This window comes from Leucoraja erinacea, chromosome 16 (genome assembly GCF_028641065.1).
Source record: "Leucoraja erinacea ecotype New England chromosome 16, Leri_hhj_1, whole genome shotgun sequence".
In the NCBI taxonomy this organism is placed as follows: domain Eukaryota; kingdom Metazoa; phylum Chordata; class Chondrichthyes; order Rajiformes; family Rajidae; genus Leucoraja; species Leucoraja erinaceus.
In genome coordinates this window covers 44673466-44700241 of record NC_073392.1, presented here as the reverse complement: position 1 = coordinate 44700241, position 26776 = coordinate 44673466, and the positions used below count along the sequence as shown (strand labels likewise).

At 45.9% G+C, this 26776-nt stretch overlaps 1 protein-coding gene across 1 annotated transcript in view; it reads left to right on the top strand.

Annotated features, from left to right (window-relative positions):
• The first annotated feature begins 10469 nt into the window (after positions 1-10469).
• Positions 10470-26776, top strand: part of nek4 (NIMA-related kinase 4) — a 46545-nt gene continuing 30238 nt past the window's right edge. The window contains exons 1-5 of the mRNA XM_055648299.1: positions 10470-10714; positions 16954-17220; positions 20240-20437; positions 20910-21017; positions 24787-24941. Coding sequence (XP_055504274.1) covers positions 10628-10714; positions 16954-17220; positions 20240-20437; positions 20910-21017; positions 24787-24941 — 815 coding nt within the window. The 5' untranslated portion in view covers positions 10470-10627. The remainder of the gene's footprint in view (positions 10715-16953; positions 17221-20239; positions 20438-20909; positions 21018-24786; positions 24942-26776) is intronic.

Sequence of the window (26776 nt, the reverse complement as noted above, 5' to 3'; positions counted from 1 at the left end):
GGTGGTGTGGGGGAGGGGTGTGGTGTGGGGGAGGGGGTGGTGTGGGGGGAGGGGTGTGGTGTGGGGGAGGGGGTGTGGTGTGGGGGGGTGTGGGGGAGGGGGTGTGTGGTGTGGGGGGGGGTGTGGGGGGAGGGGGTGTGGTGTGGGGGAGGGGGTGTGGTGTGGGGGAGGGGTGTGTGGTGGGGGGGAGGGGGTGTGGTGTGGGGGAGGGGGGTGGTGTGGGGGGGGGTGGGGGAGGGGGGGTGGGTGGGGGGGTGGTGTGGTGTGGGGGAGGGGTGTGGTGTGGGGGAGGGGGTGGTGTGGGGGAGGGGTGTGTGTGGGGGAGGGGGGTGTGGTGTGGGGGGGGTGGGGGAGGGGGGGGGGTGGGGGAGGGGGGGTGGTGTGGGGGAGGGGGGGTGGTGTGGGGGAGGGGGGGGTGGTGTGTGGGGGAGGGGGGGTGGTGGGGGGAGGGGGTGGTGGGGGGGGGTGTGGTGGGGGGGAGGGGGGGGTGTGGGGGAGGGGCGTGGTGTGGGAAGGGGGTGGTGTGGGGGAGGGGTGGTGGGGGGGGTGTGGTGTGGGGGAGGGGGGGGGGTGGTGTGGGGGAGGGGTGGTGGGGGGGGTGTGGTGTGGGGGAGGGGGTGGTGTGGGGGGAGGGGGGGTGGGGGGGGTGTGTGGTGTGGGGGAGGGGGTGGTGTGGGGGAGGGGGGGTGGTGGGGGTGGGTGTGGTGTGGGGGAGGGGGGTGGTGTGGGGGAGGGGTGGTGGGGGGGGTGGTGGTGTGGGGGGAGGGGGGTGGGGTGGTGGGGGAGGGGGAGGGTGTGGGGGGGGAGGGGGTGGTGTGGGGGAGGGGTGTGGTGTGGGGGAGGGGTGTGTGGTGTGGGAGGGGGGTGGTGGGGGGAGGGGGGGTCAGGGGTGTGGGTGGTGGGTGTGGGGGAGGGGAGGGGTGGTGGTGTGGGGGAGGGGGGTGTGTGGTGGTGGTTGTGGGGGAGGGGTGGTGGTGTGGGGGGGGTCATGTGGGGGGAAGGGTGGTGGGGTGGAGGGGTGGGGTGGGGAAAGAAGGGAGAAATGGGGGGGGTTTTAACTGGGTGGTGTGGGTTTGTGGGGGGGGAGGGGTGTGGGGACAGGTGGGAAGGCGAGGGGGGAAGGGGAAGGGGGAAGGGGGAAGGGGGCGTGTGTGGGGGGGTCTCCACTCAGCGGCCACTAGCCTCCGCACCACACAGTACCTCCCGGCTCCACTCAGTGGCTTCCCCGACTCCACACAGCAGCTTCCCCAATTCCATTATTGCGGGCTCAATCAACACAGCTTGTGGACTCAATCAGCATGGCTTGTGGACTCAGCCCCGCCTCCGGGACTTTATTCTCCTCGCCCCGGTGATTGACAGTGGGTGCTGGAAGGGGCGTTACCTTCATGGTGACTGACAAGCCAGAAGACTAATATGCTGATCTCACAATTTTTTAAACCTTCGTAACTTGTAATATTCCACCGAACGGAACAAAACTTGGTGCGCTTGGAGCAGAGGAGAACGGTGAGTAAGGTGGTGAAAAAATCCTAGCGATATTGGGTACCGTTTTTGTGCAAATTTTAAAAATATGCAAACTGGAAGAAGACAAGATGAGAGTATTAGTAATAGTATAGAAAGAATAGAACAGACAGACAGACAGTAATTCTGGTGTCAATGTCACTAGATAAGCAACAGTATATTCCATCATGTGTAGGAAAGAACTGCAGATGCTGGTTTAAATCGAAGGTAGGCACAATGCTGGAGTAACTCAGCGGGACAGGCAGCATCTCTGGAGAGAAGTAATGGGTCGAGACACTTCTTCAGAACTGTGCCTACAGTATATTCCATCAGTAATATCATATAGTAGTGTATGATTCCACGACCAGCTCAGGAAGGAAACCTGAAGGGCAACATCAGACAAGTTCCCTGGTTTCAGCAGTTTGGCACCAATCCAGTGATGCCTGGGCCACTGGGAGTGGGAGCTACTGGGAAACCCTCCAGCAATGTTAAAATTGCAGGAGGAAATAGTCCAGATTAGTTCCAGTCCCTCCATTGTGATAAAGGAACAGTGATCTAAAATAATTGCCATATGGGAACAATTATGTTGGGTGTAGACCTAATAAGAATCTGAGTTTGTCAAAATGATGCATCGACAAGAGTCAACTAGTATTGTAACATTTAAAAATAGTTTCAGTAAGATTTTTATTTGCATTTAGTTGATGCTGCTCAGTGTACAGCTGAGGTTCTCCAATGTAATGGCAATAAAGTCTTTGTTTTAGGTAATTTCTAAGGTAGGAAAGATTGAGCATTTATAGGAGACAAGGCATGATTCTACTAATTAAGTCACTGTAAACAAATACTACATTAATAGCAAAATTTCTTAAAATAAGTTCCTTTTATTTTCAGTATTCTAATGCATGTAATGGATATAAAATAAAAAGTATTTAAAATTTATTTTAATCTAAGACTTCAGTTATTTCTGCCCATTCCCCCCTGGTTTCATATGTCCAATTGATAGATTGTAATATCCCCAAACTTGTCCTGTGGTAAATACATTTTCATCCTGTGACAAATTTTTCCTGGAGAGAAGGAATGGGTGACGTTTCGGGTCGAGACCCTTAACGTCACCTATTCCTTCTCTCCAGAGATGCTGCCTGTCCCGCTGAGTTACTCCAGAATTTTGTGTCTATCTTCGATTTAAATCAGCATCTGCAGTTCTTTCCTACACATTGGATTTAGTTGTTTTTTTTCTTCAGAGAGAGCTGGTGCTTGGTTTTATGGACTCTCTATACAAGCTCCATTATCATTTGCTGGTTTATTGATCTCTTTATTTCATCCTTCTCTACTATTGGTTTATTCTTTAGTTTAGTTTAGTTTAGAGATACAGTGCAGAAACAGGCCCTTCCGCACTGACCAACGATCCTTGCACATCAACACTATCCTGCACACACTAGGGGCAATTGGCAATGTTTTAGTGAAGCCAATGTACTAACCTGTACATCTTTGGAATGTGGGAGAAAATATAATTTTATTGATATCAGGCTTCCAGCATCTGTTTTTTGTTGTGTTTTTTTAATTGGACATTAATCTGGTGTTTATCATCTCCCATTGATCCCAAAGTTGTACTTCAATCAAGGTCAGTGTCCAATGTAATCCCACCCCTTACAGTCTTCTCAACTCACCCCTCCCAAACCAACTCCCCCCCCCCCTCTCCTCACCATAGACATAGACATAGAAAATAGATGCAGGAGGAGGTCATTCGGCCCTTCGAGCCAGCACCGCCATTCAATGTGATCATGGCTGATCGTCCCCAATCAATAACCCGTGCCTGCCTTCTCCCCATATCCCTTGACTCCACTAGCCCCTAGAGCTCGATCTAACTCTCTCTTAAATCCATCCAGTGAATTGGCCTCCACTGCCCTCTGTGGCAGGGAATTCCATAAATTCACAACTCTCTGGGTGAAAAAAATTCCCACCTCAGTCTTAAATGACCTCTCCTTTATTCTAAGACTGTAGCCCCTGGTTCTGGACTCGCCCAACATTGGGAACATTTTTCCTGCATCTAGCTTGTCCAGTCCTTTTATAATTTTATATGTTTCTATAAGATCCCTCCTCATCCTTCTAAACCCCAGTGAATACAAGCCTAGTCTTTTCAATCTTTCATCATATGACAGTCCCGCCATCCCAGGGATCAATCTCGTGAACCTACGCTGCACTGCCTCAATCACAAGGATGTCCTTTCTCAAATTAGGAGACCAAAATTGTACACAATACTCCTGATGTGGTCTCACCAGAGCCCTATACAACTGCAGAAGAACCTCTTTACTCCTATACTGAAATCCTCTTGTTATGAAGGCCAACATTCCATTAGCTTTCTTCACTGCCTGCTGTACCTGTAAGTCAACTTTCAGTGACCGGTGTACAAGGACGCCCAGGTCTCGCTGCACCTCCCCCTTACCTAACCTAACCCCCAACTTGCAGTCACATCTAGAGAGGGGGGGGGGTAGAGAGTGTGGGCAGAGAGTGAGGGGGCAGAGACAGAGAGAGAGACACACACAGAGAGAGGGGCAAGAGGGATAGGGAGTGGAGAGGAGGAGAAGAGGGAGGGAGGGTGAGGTGAGGGGGGGAAAGGTGGGGGAGAGGGAGGGGAGGAGAGAAGGAGGGTGAGAGTGACGGGGAGCGAGGGGGTGCTGAAGGGGGGTGAGGGGGAGAGGTGGGGAGCAGGGAGGGGGGAGAGGGCAGGGGAGCAGGGAGGGGGAGGGGAGTGGGGGAGGGGGGGCCGGAAAGAGGGTGGGGGGTGGAGAGGGGAGGGAGGGGGGAGATAAAGAGGGGAGAGAAAGAGGGAGGGAGAGAGGAGAGGGGGGAGAGGAGAGGGGGGGAAGGGGAGTGAGAGGAGAGGAGAGGAGAGGAGAGGAGAGGAGAGGAGAGGAGAGAGGGAGGAGGGGGGGGGAGAGGAGAGGGGGGAGAGGAGAGGGGGGACGAGTGATGGGGGGAGAGGAGAGCGGGGGGAGAGAGGGGGGGTGAGGGAGGGGAGGGGGGAGGCGAGGAGAGGGGGAGGGGGGAGGGAGAGAGAGGGGGAGAGGGGGGGAGGAGAGGGGGAGAGGAGAGGCGAGGGGGGAGGGAGAGGGAGGAGGGGGCGGGGGAGAGGGGGAGGAGAGGCGAGGGGGGAGAGGACGGCGGGAGGGGCGAGGGGGGAAAAGAGAGGAGAGGGGGGGGGAGGAGGAGGGGGGAAGAGGAGAGGGGGGATGTTTTTCGAGGAGGGGGGGGAGAGGAGAGGGGGGAGGGGAGAGGGGGGCAGAGAGGAGGGAGGAGAGAAGAGGAGATGGGGGGAGAGGAGAGGGGGGGAAAAATGAGAGGGGGAGAAGAGGAGAGGGGGAGAGGAGGGGGAAGAGGAGGAGGGGCGTAGAGGAGAGGGGGGAAGAGGAGGGGGAGAGAGGAGGGGGGTGAAGAGGAGGGGGGGCAAGAGGAGAGGAGAGAGAGGAGAGGGGGAGAGGGGTACTAGAGGGGGAGAGGAGAGAGGGGGAGAGGAGAGAGAGGGGGGAGGAGAGGGGGGGAGAGAGGGAGAGAAGGGGGGGAGAGAGGAGGGGGAGAGTGAGAGATAAAGGGAATGAGACAGGGGGGAGAGAGAGAGGCGGGGAGAGAGAGAGAGAGAGCGAGTGCCTTTTTACTTCAACCCAATCCCAATCAACCATTTGCAGGCAGTGCATTTTTACTTCAAACTAACCATATATTAATTTTCAAACCACATTAAGGGTACTCACAGTGATGTAGACATTTGTTCAGTGTCATTCAGAGCAGAGTGACAGAGACTAATTGACAGCGCTCCATCTTGCAGAGACTAATTGAGGCACACCACTTCTTTTGTTTATAGTCCTTCCCCCTCCAGCATGGGCAGCAGAGAGAATGGTGAATTTTGTAAAAACATTAATATATCTGTCATTTTTCATCGACGGGAAAAATCCTCGGCACACATGCGGCAGAGGGGGGCTCTGAGCGAGGTGGCCAAAAATGACGGCCGTAGGTGGCGCCGTTCTCTCGGAAATCGCAGCACAGATAGCCAAAAGCGGTCAAGAACAGAGAATTAATAATATAGATACTGCATAACCTCACATTTATCTATATTATACACCAGTGGTACATGTCTCTGTAATTATTTTAATATGGAGGGGAAATGGACATAGCTCATTTAATCAATCGACTGTTAAATTAAAAAGGACATTGAGATGCATTCCTATGTCTTTGTTAGTAATTACTTTAAGATTTGTGGTCATTAAAGGTGTGTATTGGTAATACAGGGGTCTTCCCACCAACGCAAGGGTGGCATTGTGGCGCAGCGGTAGAGTTGCTGCCTTACAGCGCTTATAGCGACAGAGACTCTAATTGGATCCTGACTCTCCCCGTGATCTGCGTGGGATTTCTCCAAAAGCTCCGGTTTCCGCCCACACTCCAAAGACCTACAGATGTAAATGTTAAAAAAATTGTCCCTATGTAGGTGTAGGGTAGTGTTAATGTGCAGAGATCGCTATTTCCATGCTGTATCTCTAAACTAAAAAAGTAATCTTGTACGGTCCTGCCCACATACTTTCTTTACAGTGCGATGGTGTCTTCTTTCATTCGCTGTTATTTGGCAAAGTATCTTTCTTGCACATTGATACCTTTTTTTTGGCCATTAAGATTCTTAATCCTAGTTCAGTTCCACTGACTTCATTAACATTTTTACAGCCTACCTCAAAGGTAAAACAAACCTTGTTCTGAGCAGAGGACATAAAAATACACAATACCTTTATTCAGTTCAGTGGTGGTTTTGCATAAAGTCATGAGTGATAGGAGCAGTATTAGGCCATTCGGCCCATCAAGTCTACTTTGCCATTCAATCATGGCTGATCTATCTCTCTATCCTAACCCCATTCACCTGCCTTCTTCCCATAACCCCTGACACCCGTACTAATCAAGAATCTATCTATCTCTGCCTTAAATAGATCAATTGACTTAGCCACCACAGGCTTCTGTGGCAATGAATTCCACAGATTCACCACCCCCTAACTAAAGAAATTCCTCCTCCTCCCCCTCCTCATAAGCATCTAATAACTAAAATATATAAAGCAAATTATCGCAAATGCCAGGGGTTTTGAAAAATCATGAAACATCTGTGGAGAATGGAAGAAAGGAATGATTTCAGTTTGTTGACCTTCCATCTGGTAATTATTACATGTAACTTGTACAATCTCATCCTCCTTATCCACTTGTTTTTATTGGGTAAACATGTTGCACAAGTAACCTACACTTGGTAATATTAGTCTTTTGGCTTCATAAAGGCTCAGCCTCAGAATGACCCTGATTTTGGCATCAGATGTTGTGGGATTTTGCAGTGACATTAACGGTTTCTCTGCAGAGCTTTTTTAAAAAAAAATATTTTTATTAGAAGCAATGTACAGTAGTATAAACCGCGGCATATGACAAAATACATTTAATGTACATCTTCCATTTTTTATTTAACAAGAAAGAAGTAGAACAAGAGAGAAAGAGCGAGAAAGAGAGAGAGTGAAAGAAATAGTGAATGTTCCCTGCAGAGCTTTGACATGCCCGTTGTAACTCGTCCACAACTCTGCAGGATAGAGATGGGCATGCACAATTGCTGCCCGGTAAACCATGAGCTTTGTACCCGGTCTGAGGCCTTGATTTGCTCAGACAGCCAAAGGCAGTACAGGCATGCTGAAGGCAATGGTGAAATTCATCATTTATAAGTTCATGTTCATAAATTATAGGAGTAGCATTAGGCCATTCGGCCCATCGTGCCTACTCCGCCATTCAATCATGGCTGATCTCTGCCTCCTAATCCCATTTTCCTGCCTTCTCCCCATAACCCTTGACACCTGTTCCAATCAAGAATTTGTCTCTCTCTGGAAATCAATATTTCCAGTGATGGCCTCCACAGCCCTCTGTGCAAGGTGTTCCACAGATTAACTACCCTCTGACACAATAACAGGGAACAGATTCCCAAGATATGGGAGCAGTCCACTTTTATTTTTCCAGAGGTGTACTGCTGTTGCTGCAGAGTTGTGCACAGGTTGGGGCAGGATCTTTGGTTTACAGGTATCATGGCCCATTCTCTGGTATGTTTTAAAGTTGCATTTCAACCTCTGACTACAGTACATAAGCAGGCCTGCTCTGCAGCCAGGGCTCTCCTCATCCCCTTTCTCCCAGTGGTCAAAGAGCTGATCCTCAAATTACAGGGTTGGTTCAGGCAGTCCCGTGGTGCATTAGGCATGATATTTAACATATGTTAACCAATACAAATGCAGGGACAGCATCAAACATTATGCACAGCACACAAAGTGCTGGAGTAACTCTGGAGTAACTGGGGTGGCACTGTGGCACAGTGGTAGAGTCGCTGCCTTACAGCGCCAGAGACCTGGGTGTGACCCTGACTAGAGGTGCTGTCTGTACGGAGTTTGTACATTCTCATTGTGACCACGTGCATTTTCTCCAAAAGCTCGGGTTTCCTCTCACGTTCCAAAGACATGCAGATTTGTAGATTAATTGGCTTCTGTAAATTGTCCCTACTATGTAGGATAGAGCTAGTTTCTGGGTGATCATTGGTCGGTGCAGACTCGGTGGGCAGAAGGGTCTGTATCTCTAAACGAAACAAAATCCAGCAGGTCAAATGCATCTCTGGATGACATGGATAGGCATTGTTTCGGTTTCTTCTGAGTTCTCCATGTCCTCCAGAGATGCTGCCAGAAGTGTTGAGTTCCTTTGGCACTATGCAAGATTCCAGCATCTGCAGTTCCTTGTGTCTCCATTATGCATGGTCTTTATTGACATTACAAAAACTTTTGAGTGACTGTGGAACACCCTCCCCAAATATGGCTGCTTGCAGAAATTTGTCTCCCTCTTGCATCTGTTCCACTGTGATGGCACGGAAGCTATGATCTGAATGAGTGGGCCCACAATGGCTGCAATCTCATTGCAAACTCATGCCAAGGAGGCTGCATTTATCACCCCAACACTTCAGCTTTCTTCACCACAGTGGCACATTTCATCTTCAACAAACATCAAGTCAAGTCAAGTCAAGTCAAGTTTATTTGTCACATACACACACGAGATGTGCAGTGAAATGAAAGTGGCAATGCTCGCGGACTTTTGTGCAAAAGACAAACAACAAAACAACCAAACAAATTATAAACACAATCATAACACACGTATTCTTTTACATAATAAATAATGAAGGAAAAACGTTCTGTAGAGTTAGTCCCTGGTGAGAACATCCTACTGGAGTTGAGCTAAACTAAAGAGCCTCCTCAACAGAATCAAGTTAAAGCTAACACCTGCAAGGATGAAGAAAGTCGGTCCTGACCCAAAACATCACCTGTCCATTTCCTCCACACATGCTGCCTGGCCCATTGTGTTCCTCCAGCACTTTTTGTTTTGCTCAAAATTCCAGCATCTGCAGTGCCTTATATCTCCAAACCTTACACCTGGAAAGTTTCTCAATAGATCTGTCATTTTCCCACTTAGAATTAATAAGAAACTCTTCTTCAACCTGTTTTCCGTTGTGGATCCAATTCATTATTCTTCATTAAAGCCAGCTCTATAAAGGTATTTATTTTATTGTTGTTCTGTTCGTTCTGTATTTACTTTGATTTATCTCATGCTGTAAGAATGTTGAGTGAGTATGCTAAATGGTCCATTAGCACATGTCAGCTTCAGTGTGAAATGAATACCCTTGCCATAGTTAGACACAAACAGTTGGAGTAACTCAGCGGGTCAGACAGCATTTCTGGAGAAAAGGAATAGATAACATTTCGGGGTTGCAGTCCTTCAGACGTTTTCTCCAGAGATGCTGTGTGATCGGCAGAGTTACTCCAGATTGTTGTGTCTGTCTTCGGTTTAAATCAGCATCTGTAATTCCTCCCTACACACCTTGCCTTAGTGTTCAGACATAGAAATTATTGCAATCATGAGTTAGGACTATATGACTCTGAAACCTGTGGCCAGAATTATATTAATTGAACTGTTGGAAGCACAAGAGCCGGACTCTTTTGTTGGAGCCACAAGATTACAATGACTTGCAGTTCTAAATTTGGCCTTTTGATTTTGGCCAAGGACCGCGATGTACTGCAGTGTATGTGCCTGGACAGAGGACACTGGGATACACCGCAGTTCCACGCGTTGTCTGCGGGGAGCAGAGAAACACTGCAGACAGAACAGATGTCAAAATATTGCAATTTCAATATTGGGCAGTTGGTTCAGATGTGCTGCAGTCTTTGTACACATGGCAATTAACTAAACTAAACTATTTAAAGCCGCTCAGCAGTCATGTGAGCTGCAGTTCCAACACTGGCCAGTGATGGCACGGCTGGTCCAAATACGCTGTAGTGTCACAGCTCAACCAGGAGGAGGCGCCACTGATCCTTGTGCGCTGCAGTTCCCACACTGGTCAGTGATGGCGCCGCAGTTCCAACACTGGCCCATGGGCGCTGCAGTGCCAACATTCGCCAGTAATGGCGCTGCTGAGCCAGATGGGCTGCAGTGTCAACCCTCATGCACGAGGAGGCGCAGCTGACCCATGTGCGCTGCAGTTCCACTGTTGGCCGGTGATGGCGCTGCAGTTCCACCGTTGGCCGGTGATGGCGCTGCAGTTCCACCGCTGGCCGGTGATGGCGCTGCAGTTCCACCGCTGGCCGGTGATGGCGCTGCAGTTCCAGCCCTGGCCGGTGATGGCGCTGTAGTTCCACCGCTGGCATGTGATGGCGCTGCAGTTCCACCGCTGGCCGGTGATGGCGCTGCATTTCCACGCTGCATTTCCACCCCTGGCCGGCGATGGCGCTGCAGTTCCACCGCTGGCCGGTGATGGCGCTGCAGTTCCACCCCTGGCCTGTGATGGCGCTGCATTTCCAGCCCTGGCCTGTGATGGCGCTGCCGAGCTGCTGTTCCAGGTCCCGCCATTGGCGGCGCCGGGCCGGGCCGCGGGCGGGCGGGAGGGAGGGAGGCCGTTCCGGTTGCCTGGTGATGGCGAAGCTGCGCATGGTCTGGTGTTGGCCCGTCCTCATCTATCGGCTGTAACCCGAGCCGCAGGAGACATGAGTGAGGGCGCAGGCCTGCGAGACGCCGGCACTGCGCGGCCTCCTGCCTAGCGCTGGCGGCCATGGAGCGCTACGTGGTGGTCCGGACGGTGGGAAGAGGCAGCTACGGGGAGGTGCAGCTGCTGAGGCGCGGCGCCGACGGCAAGCAGGTAAACAGCGGGCGGCCCACGGCAGCTGGACCCGCATCACCGGGACCCGCATCACCGGGACCCGCAGCACCGGGACCCACAGCACCGGGACCCCGGCCCAGCCGGCATCATCCTTAGTCCCCCCGAAAGGCATCACCAGGACATCGGACCCGCAGCACCGGTCATCTCCTCATCACCCCCGCATCCCGGGACCTCACAGCAAGAGGGTTTTATGGTCGGGACCCCAGGCCCAACAATGCCGGCGTACATTCCTTAGTCCAACCGAAATCTCAATCAGTCATCACCCACCCCCCCTTGTCACTTTCAACTCATCCCCCACACCCTCTCACCCCCCCCCACTCTCTCATCCCCTTCCCCCCCGCACCCCCTCTCCCCCTCCACACTCTCACCCCCCCCACACTCGTATATCCCAGATAGACAATGAAATTCTTACATTTGTTTCACAACCCTGAATATCTCACTCTCTCACCCCCCCCCTCCACACTCTCTCACCCCCCCCTTCTCATCACCCACAGCCCCTGCCCATTCTCATCCTTGTTCACACAACCTCTCAATGGCCACTCCCTTCATTCTTATCTTCACCCGACCTGGCCCCATTCCCCTCGCCCTCCCTTACCCTCAACCTTTGCCCCCAAGCCTTTGCCCCCCCCCCCCCCCCCTTTGCCCTTGCTATTGCTCCCCCTGTACACCTATGCTCGTTCCTCCCTTAATATCGTGCCACCAGCTCAGTAAGCAAACTGTGTTTCCATGCTGTATTTCTCTATCTAGCAACTGGATTCCATAACTTTCGATTTCAAAAGGCCATGAACAAAATCATACAGAAAGCAAGCACTGAATTATAGGGGGTTTTTTTAATGTATGACTCTACAGATTTAAAAAGTAGTAATTTGTTACGCCTGATTAGAGAGTTGCAACATTAGCCATTGTTTTAAGATGTGCTCCAAATTTGAATTATGATCTAATAAACCATACATGACAAATCACAATGCAATTTGTAGGAGGTAGTTTGGAACTCCTTCAAGTTTAATCTTTCTGAAGAGGTTTGAACATTGTCTTCGCATCAACTCCCTCTTGAACATTACAAATCTTGAGAGGGCACATTGCATAATCACTGGATTAGGAACAGAACCAAATCACCTGTCCAAAATATAAGATAAACATTGTAAAACGACGAGGTTGTTAGCATTGTATTTCAGCTTCAGATTGAATCCTTGCACTTCTGTTCTAATGTTATTTCCAGATTTGACCCTACTTTTATGATCATTTACAGTAACCATAAAGAAAGAGAAAAACTTAAAAAGCAAAAGACATTCTATATAAACTTCCTCTTGGTAAGGTACATATTTGCTAAAAAAAATTAAATTTAAAATTTGGTATCTAATTTGCTTGTAATTTGCATTTTCAGAAAGCCATTGGGAATAGTTAATGTGAATAATACGGACTGAAATCAGTCCCAGATAAAGGGAGTATTACTCTGCTTTTGTCTTTGTTGAGTTTGTTTGTTTGTTCCTGATACATGGAGCATAAAATGGGAAGGTTTTCATTCCACAGCATTGACATTCTGGTCGGCACAAGTTTTACATTTCAGAGTTAACTTTGTGCCACTTTATGTTTTTAATACTAACAACTTTTGAAACTGCAAAGCTTGTGTTCAAGTAAAGACTTTCATAATCAAAGCATTTCTCAAAGTGTTTTATAACCAGTGAAGTACTTTTGAAGACTAATGGAGTTTTGGAATAGTGGGGGAGATTTTAAGCATAGCATAGTCATACAGCATGGAAAACAGACCCTTCAGCCCATCTAGTTCATGCCAACCAAGATGCCCCATCTATGTTATTCCCACCTGTGTTGTGCCTGTGGTGGCCAATACCAATCTAGATCATTATTACCCTGTGCCTGTCTAAATGACTTTTAAATGTCATCATTAAAGGACATGTCTGAAGAAGAGTCTCGACCCGAAAAATCACTGATTCCTTCTCTCCAGAGATGCTGCCTCTCCCGCTGAGTTACTCCAGCATTTTGTGTCGACATCAGTCTGAAGAAGGGTCTTCACCCGAAAAACTGATCCATTCCTTCTCTCCAGAGACGCTGCCTGTCCTGCTGCGTTACTCCAGTATTTTGTGTCTACCTGTCTTGAAATGTTATAGTACCAGCCTGAGCTACCTCTTTTTGCAGCATATGTTATATCCATCACTCTGTGTGTGAAATAGTTGCCAATCAGGTTCCTATTAAACCTTTCCCCTCTCACCTTAAATCTACTCTTTTACATGCTCTGGGAAAAAGCTATGCACTCACCCTACCTATAAGCACATAATTGTATACACCTATAAGATTGCCCATCAAGCTCCTGCCCTCCAAGGACCAAAGTGTTAGCCTGCTCTACCTCTCCCTATAGCTCAGGCCCTCGAGTCCTAGGTACGACCTCTTAAATCTTCTCTGCACTCTTTCCAACTTAACGACATCCTTCTTATAGCAGGGGAACACAATACTCCAAACTCGGCCTCACCCGCATGTTGTAACGTAACATCCCAACTTCTCTACCCAAAACCCTGATGGATGTAGGCCAATGTATTGAAAGACGTCTTTTCAACCCTATCTAACGTGACTTTCAGGCAACCTTGTACCTGTAATTTCTAGATCATTCTGCTCTACAACACTCCCCAGGGCTGTGCCTTTCACTGTGAATGTCCTGCTCTGGTTTGACTTCCCAAAATACAAACCCTCAGTTATCTGCATTAAACTCCATTAGTCAATAGTCGGCTCACTTGCCCAACTGATCAAGATGCTGCTGTAATTAACTTGACTATGATACCACCCACTTAGGGTCGTCTGCAAACTTAGTAATCAAGCAGGTACATTCTCATCTCAAGTTCAAGTGAGTTTATTGTCATGTGTCCCTGATAGGACAATTAAATTCTTGCTTTGCTTAGCACACAGAACATAGTAGGCATTTACTACAAAACAGATCAGTGTGTCCATATACCACAATATAAATATATTCACACATAAATAAATAAACTGATGAAGTGCAAATAGCAGATAATGGGCCATCAATAATCAGAGTTTTGTCCGAGCCAGGTTTAATAGCCTGATAGCTGTGGGGAAGTAGCTATTCCTGAACCTGGTTGTTGCAGTCTTCAGGCTCCTGTACCTTCTACCTGAGTGTGTGTCCAGGATGGTGTGGGTCTCTGATGATACTGCCAGCCTTTTTGAGGCAGCGACTGCGATAAATCCCCTCAATGGAAGGAAGGTCAGAGCCAATGATGGACTGGGCAGTGTTTACTACTTTTTGTAGTCTTTTCCTCTCCAGGGCACTCAAGTTGCCGAACCAAGCCACAATGCAACCGGTCAGCATGCTCTCTACTGTGCACCTGTAGAAGTTAGAGAGAGTCCTCCTTGACAAACCGACTCTCCGTAATCTTCTCAGGAAGTAGAGGCGCTGATGAGCTTTCTTGATAATTCCATTAGTGTTCTCGGACCAGGAAAGATCTTCAGAGATGTGCACGCCCAGGAATTTGAAGCTCTTGATCCTTTCAACCATCGACCCGTTGATATAAACGGGACTGTGGGTCCCCATCCTACTCCTTCCGAAGTCCACAATCAATTCCTTGGTTTTGCTGGTGTTGAGGCCCAGGTTATTGTGCTGGCACCATATGGACAGTTGATCGATCTCTCTTCTGTACTCTGACTCACCCCCATCAGTGATACGTCCCACAACAGTGGTGTCGTCAGCGAACTTGATGATGGAGTTTGCACTGTGACCGGCTACGCAGTCATGAGTATAGAGTGAGTACAGCAGGGGGCTGAGCACGCAGCCTTGAGGTGTTCCCGTGCTGATTGTTATCGAGGCTGACACATTTCCACCAATACGAACAGACTGTGGTCTGTGAATGAGGAAGTCGAGGATCCAATTGCAGAGGGATGCGTAGAGACCCAGTTCTGCGAGTTTGGTACCCAGCTTGGAGGGGATGATTGTGTTAAATGCCGAGCTGTAATCGATGAATAACAGCCTGACATATGAGTTTTTGTTGTCCAAGTGGTCCAGAGCGGAGTGGAGGGCCAGCGAGATCACATCCACCGTTGATCTGTTGTGGCGGTAAGCGAACTGCAGTGGGTCCAGGTTTTTGTCGAGGTAGGAGTTGATTTTCTCCATGATCAACCTCTCAAAGCACTTCATCACCACCGGTGTTAGTGCCACTGGTCGATAGTCATTGAGGCACGTCACCTTACTCCTCTTGGGCACTGGTATAATTGATGCCCTTTTAAAGCAGTTGGGGACCTCAGACCTCAGAAGTGAGAGGTTGAAAATGTCCGTAAAAACTCCAGCCAGTTGGTCTGCACAGGTTTTTAGAACACGACCGGGTATACCATCAGGTCCAGGCGCTTTTCGAGGGTTCACCCCTCTGAAGGATTTCCTGACATCGGCCTCTGTGACTGAGACTGAAATGCCATCACAGCGAATGGGGGCCCCGGAAGCACAAACAGCAACATGCCCACCACCGAGCCCTGAGGCACACCATTAGTAGTCACCGACCTACTATTCAGTAGGCTTTTCAGCACGAAAAACCTCCTATTTATTTCCCTGTTAAAAAAGGGAAAATAAATAGGAGGTTTTAGGTGTTAGTCGACAGATAACTATTGAACAGTATACTAGATAAAGTCCCTTGTGGGTCAAAATATATCTACAAATCGTGCTGTGGAATTGTTTTCACTTTTCTGATAGGATAGTTGAATCATTGTTGTATGGTTTCTTCTGATGGTGGCACATTTGACATTGTGATGTTCTCTCGGATTTACAGTGAACTGCCAGGTATTATTGGGTAGAAATCAGATATGGCTGAGCGGACTGGCAGGTTACAATGCTGCCTCTCAACTCGAGAGACACAGGTTCAGTCTGGACCTTGGGTATTGTTGAGTTGAGTTTGCACAATCGCCCTGTGACTTCAAGGGTTTCCATCAGTGTCCAGTTTCCTCCCACAACACATAAACATGTAGGTTGGTAGGTTAATTGCCAACTGCAAATAGCCCTTGTGGTTGGTGGGTGGGTGGCAGGAGACTTGAGCTGGGGGGGGAGGGGGGAGATGGGAGGTGTGGGGAGGGGGAGAGGGAAGAGTTGGTGAGGATCAGAGGAAAAATGGGAGTGTACATTGGTGCATAATGGTCAACGCAGTCATGGTGACTGAAAATTGATTTAACCCAAAGTAAATTGTATTTGTGATTGTTTCTGAGTCCTATCACACCATTTGGAAAATACAACTGAATATGTTATTCATTGCTCAGTGCCCATTTTGGAGCATTGCAGGGATGTTATGACCAATTGCATCTGCCTCATCAGTGGCCACAGATCTCAGTAATATCTCATCACACAAAGACTAGCATCTGGTTAAAACATGCAAGTTTACTTTAGCAACTCAAGTTCTTTGATGCTGCTTCCTGGTTTGTACTTGGGTGATATGGGCTGTAACACTTGAAGAGATGCCAATGTGTAAATTGTACGTGAAAGACAGCAGCACCACTAGTTGTGTAAGAGTGAAGCATAATAAATAGATACTATTTGCTTGAGATTATTAATAAGGGGTTGATATATGTTACCATATATCATTTGAAGACTAACGCATCTACGTTGATAATTTTTAGTATCTGAACCTCTGTGTCTTTGGCAAAGCATCAGAGCAAGAATTGATTTTCAAACTATTCCCATTTTTTCTCTATGCAGTGCCCATCAGTCTTCAGAGATACAGGCTGCCTTTAAGTAATGCTAACAAGTGAACTGCTGGTCTGTGCAGTCTGTGAACTTCAGTGGTTGCTCTGTTTCCTCGGGGTTATCATGTTAAGCTATAGACAGTGTGCATTTACTGTGCTGTACACGGTATAGTTAACAAACAAGAATTAACTACTTACCACAAATTAGGTAATTTGTCTGTCTTGAATTCCCCTTTTAACATTTCCATCTTTTGTGGGAGCTCACATAATGAGCCAGTGTCGAATATTTTAAACTACTTTTATGGAATTGAATAAAAATAAGAATAGAAAGTGTCCTTTTCTGTTGCCTTTCTGCAGCTCCTGAGTCACCTTCTGTTTTCAACTTTCCCTTCCATTCCTCTAATCTTTGTCTACATTTCTCCAAGAGAAAAGTGTTGCAAATAAATATATTCTCTGCTTTAGTAAATGCTTTTACTTCCTAATAAGCCAGTGAAGTAAACGGTTATGTTCATGGTGAAATGTTTTCGAATTTCCAGTACGTTGTGAAGAAGTTGAATCTGAGAAGTGTTTCCAGCCGGGAGCGGAAGGCAGCAGAACAAGAAGCCCAGCTTCTGTCCCAGCTTCACCATCCCAACATTGTCACATACAGAGAGTCGTGGGAAGGGGACGATGGACTTCTATACATCGTGATGGGTTTCTGTGAAGGTGGAGACTTGTATCACAAGCTGAAGGAACAGAAGGGCACATTGCTTTCAGAAAGTCAAGTCGTGGAATGGTTTGTGCAGATTGCCATGGCATTACAGGTATAATTCTATGCAGAAACTAATGAATGCATCTACATTAGAAACTGGGCTCTTGTCAGGTGTAAATGGCAATGTGTTGGCTGCTGGTGTTGATTTCCTGGAGTTGTTTGCACAAAATTAGATCTTTTAAATAACATACATTAATTGGAAACAATATGGGACCACTGCTTTTATAGAGCACTTATTGTCGTCATTTAATCCACTATGTTACCTTAAATGCCCAACACATATTCACATTTGCGTGCTCCTCACTCTCCTCTTCTGTGGCGTTCCCTCCAGTCTCCATGTTCCTCAATCTTCCCTCTGTTCCTCTCCCCTTATTCCTCACTTATTTCCCTGTGCTCCTTGTTGCTATCCTCATGAAAAAAACAGCATTTGAACCCAGCATTGCATTCCCACCATTGTGTATGGAATGTTGCACTTGGCCAGTCATAAACTGAAGGATGATAAATCCCCTGGGCCAGATGGTCTGCATCCCAGGGTCCTCAGGGAGGTGGCTCTAGAAATAGTGGATGCATTGGTGATTATTTTCCAATGTTCAATGGATTCAGGATCAGTCCCTGTGGATTGGAGGATAGCTAATGTTATCCCACTTGAAAAAGCTACTTTTATAACTACTAAACCAGGTTCGCTTCTTAATAAACAGACACCACACAAACTGTTTGGTAGACCAGTTCAAAACTTTACTTAACATCGGCCGATGGAAGGGAGCGAGAATTCCAGCTAAGTGACCAATGTAGACACTTAACTGTGCTCAGCCACCTTCCCTTAACAACAGAATTACATTGCCTTAAATAGGGTTTTTTTGTCCCCTTAGCACATTCCACAGACATTAGTCATGGTCAGAGGTACAGGAAAAGGTTTCCACAGAATGCATCACATCAAACCTTTTGTTTACATGGTACAAGATATACTAAAAACATTGGCCATTTGCTTTAGGTCATTTTATCTCCAAATAGACCACCCTAGCTCTTTTTGCTGCTTCCTCTGTCATTTGGTCCCTCATAAACATAGGTCATTTGTTTACAAAGATGTGACTGGCTATTTCTCTCTTCCTTTATTGCCTCCTCCCCATAAACATTGGTCATTTGGTTTATGGCATCTTACTTCAAAGATATCTCTCTTCCTCTCTGTCACTTCCTCACTTGGGAGACAATGTTATAGGATTTATTATCTCACACACACCGCAACCTAAGGCAAGCCTAATTTGACACTAAATATAAGCTGTAAGCTAGCCCAGAAACCAATTTAATATCTTCTTATATTTTTAATTAAAACTCGGCTTCATCACACTTTTCAAAAAAGGAGCGAGAGAGAAAACGGGGAATTACAGACCAGTTAGCCTGATTTCGGTGGTGGGAAAGATGCTGGACCAATTATTAAAGAGGTAATAATGGGGCATTTGGATAGCAGTAAAAGGATTAGTCCAAGTCAACATGGATTTCTGAAGGGGAGATCATGCTTGACTAATCTTCTGGAATTTTTTGAGGATGTGACAAGTAAAATGGATGAAGGGGTGCCAGTGGATGTAGTGTATCTAGACTTTCAGAAAACCTTTCATAAGGTCCCGCACGGGAGACTGGTGACTAAAATTAGAGCACATGGTATTTGGGGTAGGGTGCTGACATGGATAGAAAATTGGTTGGCAGACCGGAAGCAAAGAGTAGGAGTGAACGGGTCCTTTTCAGAATGGCAGGCGGTGGCGAGTGGAGTGCCGCAAGGCTCGGTGTTGGGGCCGCAACTGTTTACCATATATATTAATGATTTGGAAGAGGAAATTAGGAGCAACACTAGCAAGTTTGCGGATGACACAAAGCTGGGTGGCAGTGTGAACTGTGAAGAGGATATTAAGAGGTTGCAGGGTGGCCTGGACAGGTTGAGTGAATGGGCAGATGTGTGGCATTTGCAGTATAATATAGATAAATGTGAGGTTATCCACTTTGGCGGCAAAAACAAGGTGGCAGATTATTATCTCAACGGGGTTAGGTTAGGTAAGGGGGAGGTACAGCGAGATCTGTGTGTCCTTGTACACCGGTCACTGAAAGTTGGCGTGCAGGTACAGCAGGCAGTGAAGAAAGCTAATGGAATGTTGGCCTTCATAACAAGAGGATTTCAGTATAGGAGTAGAGAGGTTCTTCTGCAGTTGTACAGGGCTCTGGCAAGACCACATCTGGAGTATTGTGTACAGTTTTGGTCTCCTAATTTGAGGAAGGACATGCTTGTGATTGAGGCAGTGCAGCGTAGGTTCACGAGATTGATCCCTGGGATGGCGGGACTGTCATATGAGGAAAGATTGAAAAGACTAGGCTTGTATTCACTGGAGTTTAGAAGGATGAGGGGGATCTTATAGAAACATATAAAATTATAAATGGACTGGACAAGCTAGGTGCAGGAAAAATGTTCCCTATGTTGGGCGAGTCCAGAACCAGGGGCCACAGTCTTAGAATAAAGGGGAAGTCATTTAAGACTGAGGTGAGAATAAACTTTTTCTCCCAGAGAGTTGTGAATTTATGGAATTCCCTGCCACAGAGGGCAGTGGAGGCCAAATCACTGGATGGATTTAAGAGAGAGTTAGATAGAGCTCTAGGGGCTAGTGGAGTCAAGGGATATGGGGAGAAGGCAGGCACGGGTTATTGATAGGGGACGATCAGCCATGATCACAATGAATGGCGGTGCTGGCTCGAAGGGCCGAATGGCCTCCTCCTGCACATATTTTCTATGTTTCTATGTTAAAGGATAACAGTTCAGGTATTTTGTGGATTCAATGTTATGCCCCCGTCCCACTGTACGAAGTAATTCAAGAGTTCTCCCCTGATTTGAACTCAGAGAATTACGGTAATGGCTGTTCGTAGGTACTCTCGTGGGGCTCTCGTGGACATCTTTCACACTGTTGAAAAAAGTTCAAGATCTTACCGCGTTTCCAGAGTACCTGCCGTTGGCGTTTACGAGCCGCTAAGTGATGTTTACATTTTAAACACGTCGCAGAAATTAATGTGATTCATGCATTTTTTTTTCACAGTATTTACATGAAAAACAGATCCTGCACAGAGATCTTAAAACTCAAAACATTTTCTTAACAAAAACAAACATTATAAAAGTTGGAGACCTGGGCATAGCTCGAGTATTGGAGCACCAGCATGATATGGCCAGCACTTTGATTGGAACACCCTATTATATGAGCCCTGAACTCTTCTGTAATAAACCTTACAACCATAAGGTAAAGTTCTACAGTATAGCTTTGGTTACGGGAGGTGGGGGAGGGGGGGTCAGCATTTCTGGTACATTTGGAATTCCGGATTAACATTCACCTCTTTCAATCCATTTGCTTTAGCTGTTGGGTTTCCTAATGTAGCAAACGCAATCATGTTTCAGATAAATTAAATGTACATCTTGCCAGCACGTCAATATGCTCAATTGAACAACCCGGGGAAGGATGACAACTGTTCTTGCTTATTCTGTTCAAATATTTTGTTATATGCACTGTTAGCTCATTTTGATGGTAAAGTTATCTCCACCATATTACCACGTGTTAGATTGATAGCTCTATACTGAATACATTTTCCACAATGGGAAACACTAAGACTTACTTATAACTTTAGAGCAAATCTTTGTGATGAAGCAGAGAAACAAATGAAAGTTGCAAACTGAGTAATTGCTGTCTTATAAGCTTTTCTTTCTTTTCTGTATAGTCCGATGTTTGGGCGCTTGGCTGTTGTGCATTTGAAATGGCAACATTGAAACATGCTTTTAATGCCAAGGATATGAATTCATTGGTTTTCAAGATTATTGAAGGAAAGGTAATTTTGTGACATTTTCTCTTTTCTGCTAGCCTAACAGTGTGTTAATCAGTTTACCTGTGCAGTGGCTGAGGTTGAAAGACCACAGTCGCCTTTCAAGAGATATAAGGGTTTGGTAATAAACTGAAATTCACGAATCTGCAGTAATTGAAAATCTGAAATAAAAACAGAAAATGCAGGAAACAATTTGCAGGTCAGGCAGCATCTGCGGAAAGAAACACATTTCAGGTAGAAGATCCCTCATCAGAACCGGTGGGGGGGGGGGGGGGTGAGAAAACATATTAACTTTAAATGGCAAAGAGGCCGTGGAAGGGATGGGTAGGGTAAAGGGAATTTCTCTGTTAAGATGAAGCAAATATTGCCCAGGTGATCCCGATATTTACAAAGCCATTTGGCAAATAACTTAATGAAGGAAGTTTAAGAAAAAACAAAGAAACAAATGTCATACAGTTCCAGAGACCCAGATATGACCCTAATCTCGAGCACCGTCTGTGTGGTGGCTGCACTTTCCCCCTGTGACCTTATGGGTTTCCTCTGGGTGCTCCGTTTCCTGCCACATACAAAATATTCAGTTGGTTGGTTAATTGGCCTCTGTACATTTCTCTGAGGGTATAAGGAGTGGATGTGAAAGTAGGGTAATGTAAAGCTAATGTGAATGGGTGATCAATGGTTAGTGTGGACTGTGGGCCGAAGAGCCTGTGTCCATGCTGTATCTTCCAATCAATTAAAACTGAAATGCGTCAAAACTGCTGCTGAAACCTGAAACCAAAAAGCGAATGCTGGAAATACCAAGCAGTTCAGGCAATGGTGTGGAGAGAGAAAGACTATTAATATTACAGACTGGCCAGCTGATATAAACAGAAAAAGTGTGTACCTGAAATTGTTGAATTCATTATTGAGTTTTGAAGGCTCCAAGTCCAGATCAAAGTAAAAATCTGGAGTAAAGGCTGCTTCCCAGTTTCTCACATATGATGAGAATTAATTAAAAGATAATTGCAACGACACCTTCCTCTTATGTGGTCATTGATTAAACTTATTGTTATGGATAAAGTGATACAAATGAACAAAATATAACTTTGTAAAGGGCCTATCCCACTTTCATGACCTAATTCACGACCTCTGCAGAGTTTGCCCTTGACTCATACACGCAGCACACTCGTAGGTGGGTCGTAGGGGGTCATAGGTAGGTCGTGATGCTAGTCGTAGGTACTCGTGGCATCAAGTAGGTCGGGGCGTTTTTTCAATATGATGAAATGTCCGCGGGTAAAAAAGGTCGTGTATTAGGTTGTGAAAGTGGGGCAGCCCCTTAACTTTAAGCGATAGAACATTTGTTTGAGATTAACTACTATATTTATCTAATAGACTGTTTATCATTTTGATTTGAGTGATTTGTAATCCAATAGTTTCTTTCAATATTGTTGTCTGTGAGTTCAAAATAGAGGAAAATGAAGTTTTTAGTTTTGAGGGTGAAAGATTCAAGTTATGGATGTAAATATCTTTCAGATGCAGAGATTTAAAAAAACTTTTATTATAAAGTATTAGATAGAGTATTATAACTTTGAATTATTTTGAGAAATAATAATGAACACTGATGTGAAATAGCGTAATTTGGTTTGTTTGACTGTGTTCTCACTCCATTTTGTTACCTTAAACAATTGACTGCACATACAGTTCAACGATACAGGATCAGGTCTTTCACTCCTCTTCTCTCCTTCCCTTTTGTCTCTTTGTTTCCTTTTTCTCTCCTGTTATTCCCTTTTTGTTTCAGTTTTCATCTCAAGCCTTTGACCAGCCATCTTCCAATAAAAAAAACCCTCCCTGTATTCACCGATCACTTGTCAGGCTTTGTCCCCTCCTCCCCCACCATCTCTTTTCCAGCTTTCTCCCCCCACTACAATCAGTCTGAAAATGGATCCCAATCCAAAATATTGCCTTCCGTGTCCTCCAGGGATGCTGACTACACAATATTCCAGCTTCTGCAGTTTCTTGTGTATCCGGATTTATGTCTTTATCGTGACAAAATACTCAAGAATCAATATCAATATGGAATCACTATCAATATGGAAACTCATAATACTTTCCATTTGGTTGCTATGTTTGATGTATACTTTCTAAAAAGTTTACTGACCATGAAAAAATGAAAAATTATGTGTGTTCTACTCAGCAAAGCATTGTTCCATATCATTCAGCGTATTTCCAGTGGAATCATAGAAACAGGAGTAGGCCATTCGGCCCTTTGAGCATGTACCGCCATTGAATATGATCATGGCTGATCATCCAACTCAGTATCTTGTACCTGCCTTCTCTCCATACCCCCTGATCCCTCTAGCCACAAGGGCCACATCTAACTCCCTTTTAAATATAGCCAATGAACTGGCCTCAACTACTTTCTGTGGCACAGAATTCCACAGATTCACCACTCTCTGTGTAAATTTTTTTTTCTCATCTCGGTCCTAAAAGACTTCCTTATCCTTAAACTGACCCCTTGTTCTGGACTTCCCCAACATCAGGACCAATCTTCTTGCATCTAGCCTGTCCAACCCCTTAAAAATGTTGTACGTTTCTATAAGATCCCCCCTCCATCGTCTAAATTACAAGTCGAGTACTTGAGTACAAGCCGAGTCTATCCCGTCTTTCTTCATATGAAAGTCATGTCTGCTTATAGAATTTTTTCGAGGATGTAACTAGTAGCCCCAGGGATGTGGTGTATCACTTCCAGAAGGCTTTCGACAAGGTCCCACATAAGAGATTAGTATACAAACTTAAAGCACATGGCATTGGGGGTTCACCTTCTCTGTACTCCCAAACAGGAAGCAAAGAGTAGGAGTAAACGGGTCCTTTTCACAATGGCAGGCAGAAGTGGGGTCTACTGGGACCCCCCTCAATATTATTAATGATCTGGATGAGGGAAATAAAGGCAATATCTCCAAGTTTGCGGATGACTAAGCTGGGGGGCATTTGTGGAAGGAGGATTAGGAGACAAGGTGACTTGGATAGGCTGGGTTTTAAATGTTTGGCATTTTAATGGTAAATGTGAGAATTTTGGTGGCAAAAAACGGGAAAGCAGATATTTATCTATTTTTGCAGTGAGCAATGGTACACCAGTATAGGTAGCCATCAAGCAGGCAGTAAAGAAAGCTCGCTTTCATAGCAAGAGGATTTGAGTAAAGCATTTGGATCCTTTTGCCACAATTATTGGTATTTTGGTCTCCAAATGAGGAAGGACATTATTGCCATCAAGGGAGTGCAGAGAAGGTTCACCAGGCGGGATGTCAGGACTGTTTATGAAGAAAGACTGGATATATACTCTCTAGGAATTTAGGAGATTGAGAGGGGGATAAGAAACTTACAAAATTCTTATTGGACATGTAAAAAGATTTTTCAGTTTTGAGGAAGAACAAGGGGTCAAGCTTAAGGAGATGTAAGATGAGGATATCTTTCAAATGGAATTCTCTGCCACAGAGGGTAGTTGAGGCCAGTCATTTAAAACTATTAAATGATTGCTCAGAATCAGGAAATTACATGTTTAGATTTTTTTTTAATGTTATTACAATATATTAATATACTATGAGCTCGTATTACTTCCATTATGTTTTGCAATATACATTGTAGAAAAGTAATCCCTGAAGAAAATTAGTGTACGATAAAAGCGAGAATATGACTGATGGAGCTCAAAAGATAAACGAGACCGTACATTTAGTATACAAGTAATATACTAATGCAAGATATTGATTTATTAAACAACATTCATATCTGTGTCACTGTGTAGCTGCCTCCAATACCAAAGGAATACAGTCAACAACTGGAACAACTGATAAGCAGCATGTTGAGCAGGAGACCTGAGGAGCGACCAGATGTTAAAGCCATTCTGAGGAAGTCATACATAAAGGGTCACATTGCCTCGTTTCTGGAAGCCACAAAAGCGTATGTGCATCTGATAAATTACGTAAAATAAATATGATTTACTTTAATCCATGATCCATTAAATCATGCAAATACATTTTCTATTTTGAATTAACGGGTGTCAGATGTTATGGGGAGAAGGCAGGAGAATGAGGTTAGGAGGAAGAGATAGATCAGCCATGATTGAATGGAGGAGTAGACTGGATGGGCCTAATTCCGCTCATATCACTTACGATCTTAACAAGCCTGGGGCAAACTTAATCATGGCAGTCTTGATGTTTAAACGGAAGCAAGCTGCTGACCAGCATTGATAGACAATAGGTGCAGGAGTAGACCGTTCGGCCCTTCGAGCCAGCACCGCCATTCAATGTGGATGATCATGGCTGATCATCCACAATCAGTACCCCATTCCTGCCTTTTCCCCATATCCTCTGACTCCGCTATCTTTAAGAGCCCTATCTAGCTCTCTCTTGAAAGTATCCCGAGAACCGGCCTCCACCGCCATCTGAGGCAGAGAATTCCACAGACAACTCTCTGTGTGAAAAAGTGTTTCCTCATCTCCTTCTAAATGGCTTAATATAAATTTAGTGAAGTTTATTATTGTCGTGTGAACCGAGGTACATTGAAAAGCTTTTGATTGCATGATATCCAGTCAAATTGCATGATTGCAGTCAATCATACATGATTACAATCAAACCGTCCACAAAGCACAGATAAAGGATAAAGGGTCGACATTTATGAGATGAAGTCTGATAACGTCCAATTAAAGATCTTTGACTTCCTGACCAATCAGTGAGAAAAGGTGACAAATCATTCACTACTGATGACTTGCGTACTTGCTGAGAAGAAACTATCCCTAAATCTGGAGGCATGTGTTTTTAAATTGTGCCTCCTAACTGATGGGAGAGGGGAGAAGAGGGAGTGACGAGAGTGAAATTGGTCCTTGATTATGCTGGAGGCCTTGCCAAGGCCGCGTAGTGTAGATTGAGTCAATGGAAGGGAAGTTGGTTCACGTGATGGTCTCAAACCAGGCTATGATGCACCCAATAGAATGCTTTCTACAATGCATTTGTAGAAGTTGGTAAGGGTTGTTGGGAACATATGGAACTTCCTAAGCTCTGAGGAAGTAGAGGCATTGATGTGCTTTCTTGGCCATAGATTTGATGTGGCTGGTCCAGGACATATTGCTAGTGATATTGTTTGGAACTTGAAGCTTTCGACCATCTCCACATCGGCACCATCAATGTACACCAGGGTGTGTGTAGAGCTTTACCTCCTGAAGTCGGGAATCACAATCTCCTTTGTCTTGCCAGTGTTGAGGGAAAAGTTGTTGTCTTGGCACCAAGTTACAAGGTTTTCAATCTTGTTTCTGTACTCTGCCTCGTCATTATATGATATACGTGTCCACTACTGTGGTGTCATCTGCGAACTTGTAGATTGCGTTGCATTGATGTTGGGCTACACAATCGTGAGAACAGATCCTTACGGGACACCAGTGTTAAGAATTATTGTAGTGGATGATTTGTCACCTTTTCTCACTGATTGTGGTCTCTCGGTCAGGAACTTGAATCCAAGTTCCCTAAGTGTGGACGTGAGCGTGGTTGGGATAATTGGTATTGAAACCAGAGCTATAATTGATGAAAAGGAATCTGATCTAGATGTCCTAAGATAAACACAAAATGCTGGGGTAACTCAATGGGACAGGCAGCATCTCTGTATAGAAGGAATGGGTGACGTTTTGGGTTGAGACCCTTCTTCAGATGGAGCTCAGTCTGACCTGAATAGTCACCCATTCCTTCTATCCATAGATGCTACCTGTTCCACTGAGTTACTCCAGCTTTTTGTGTCTATCTTCA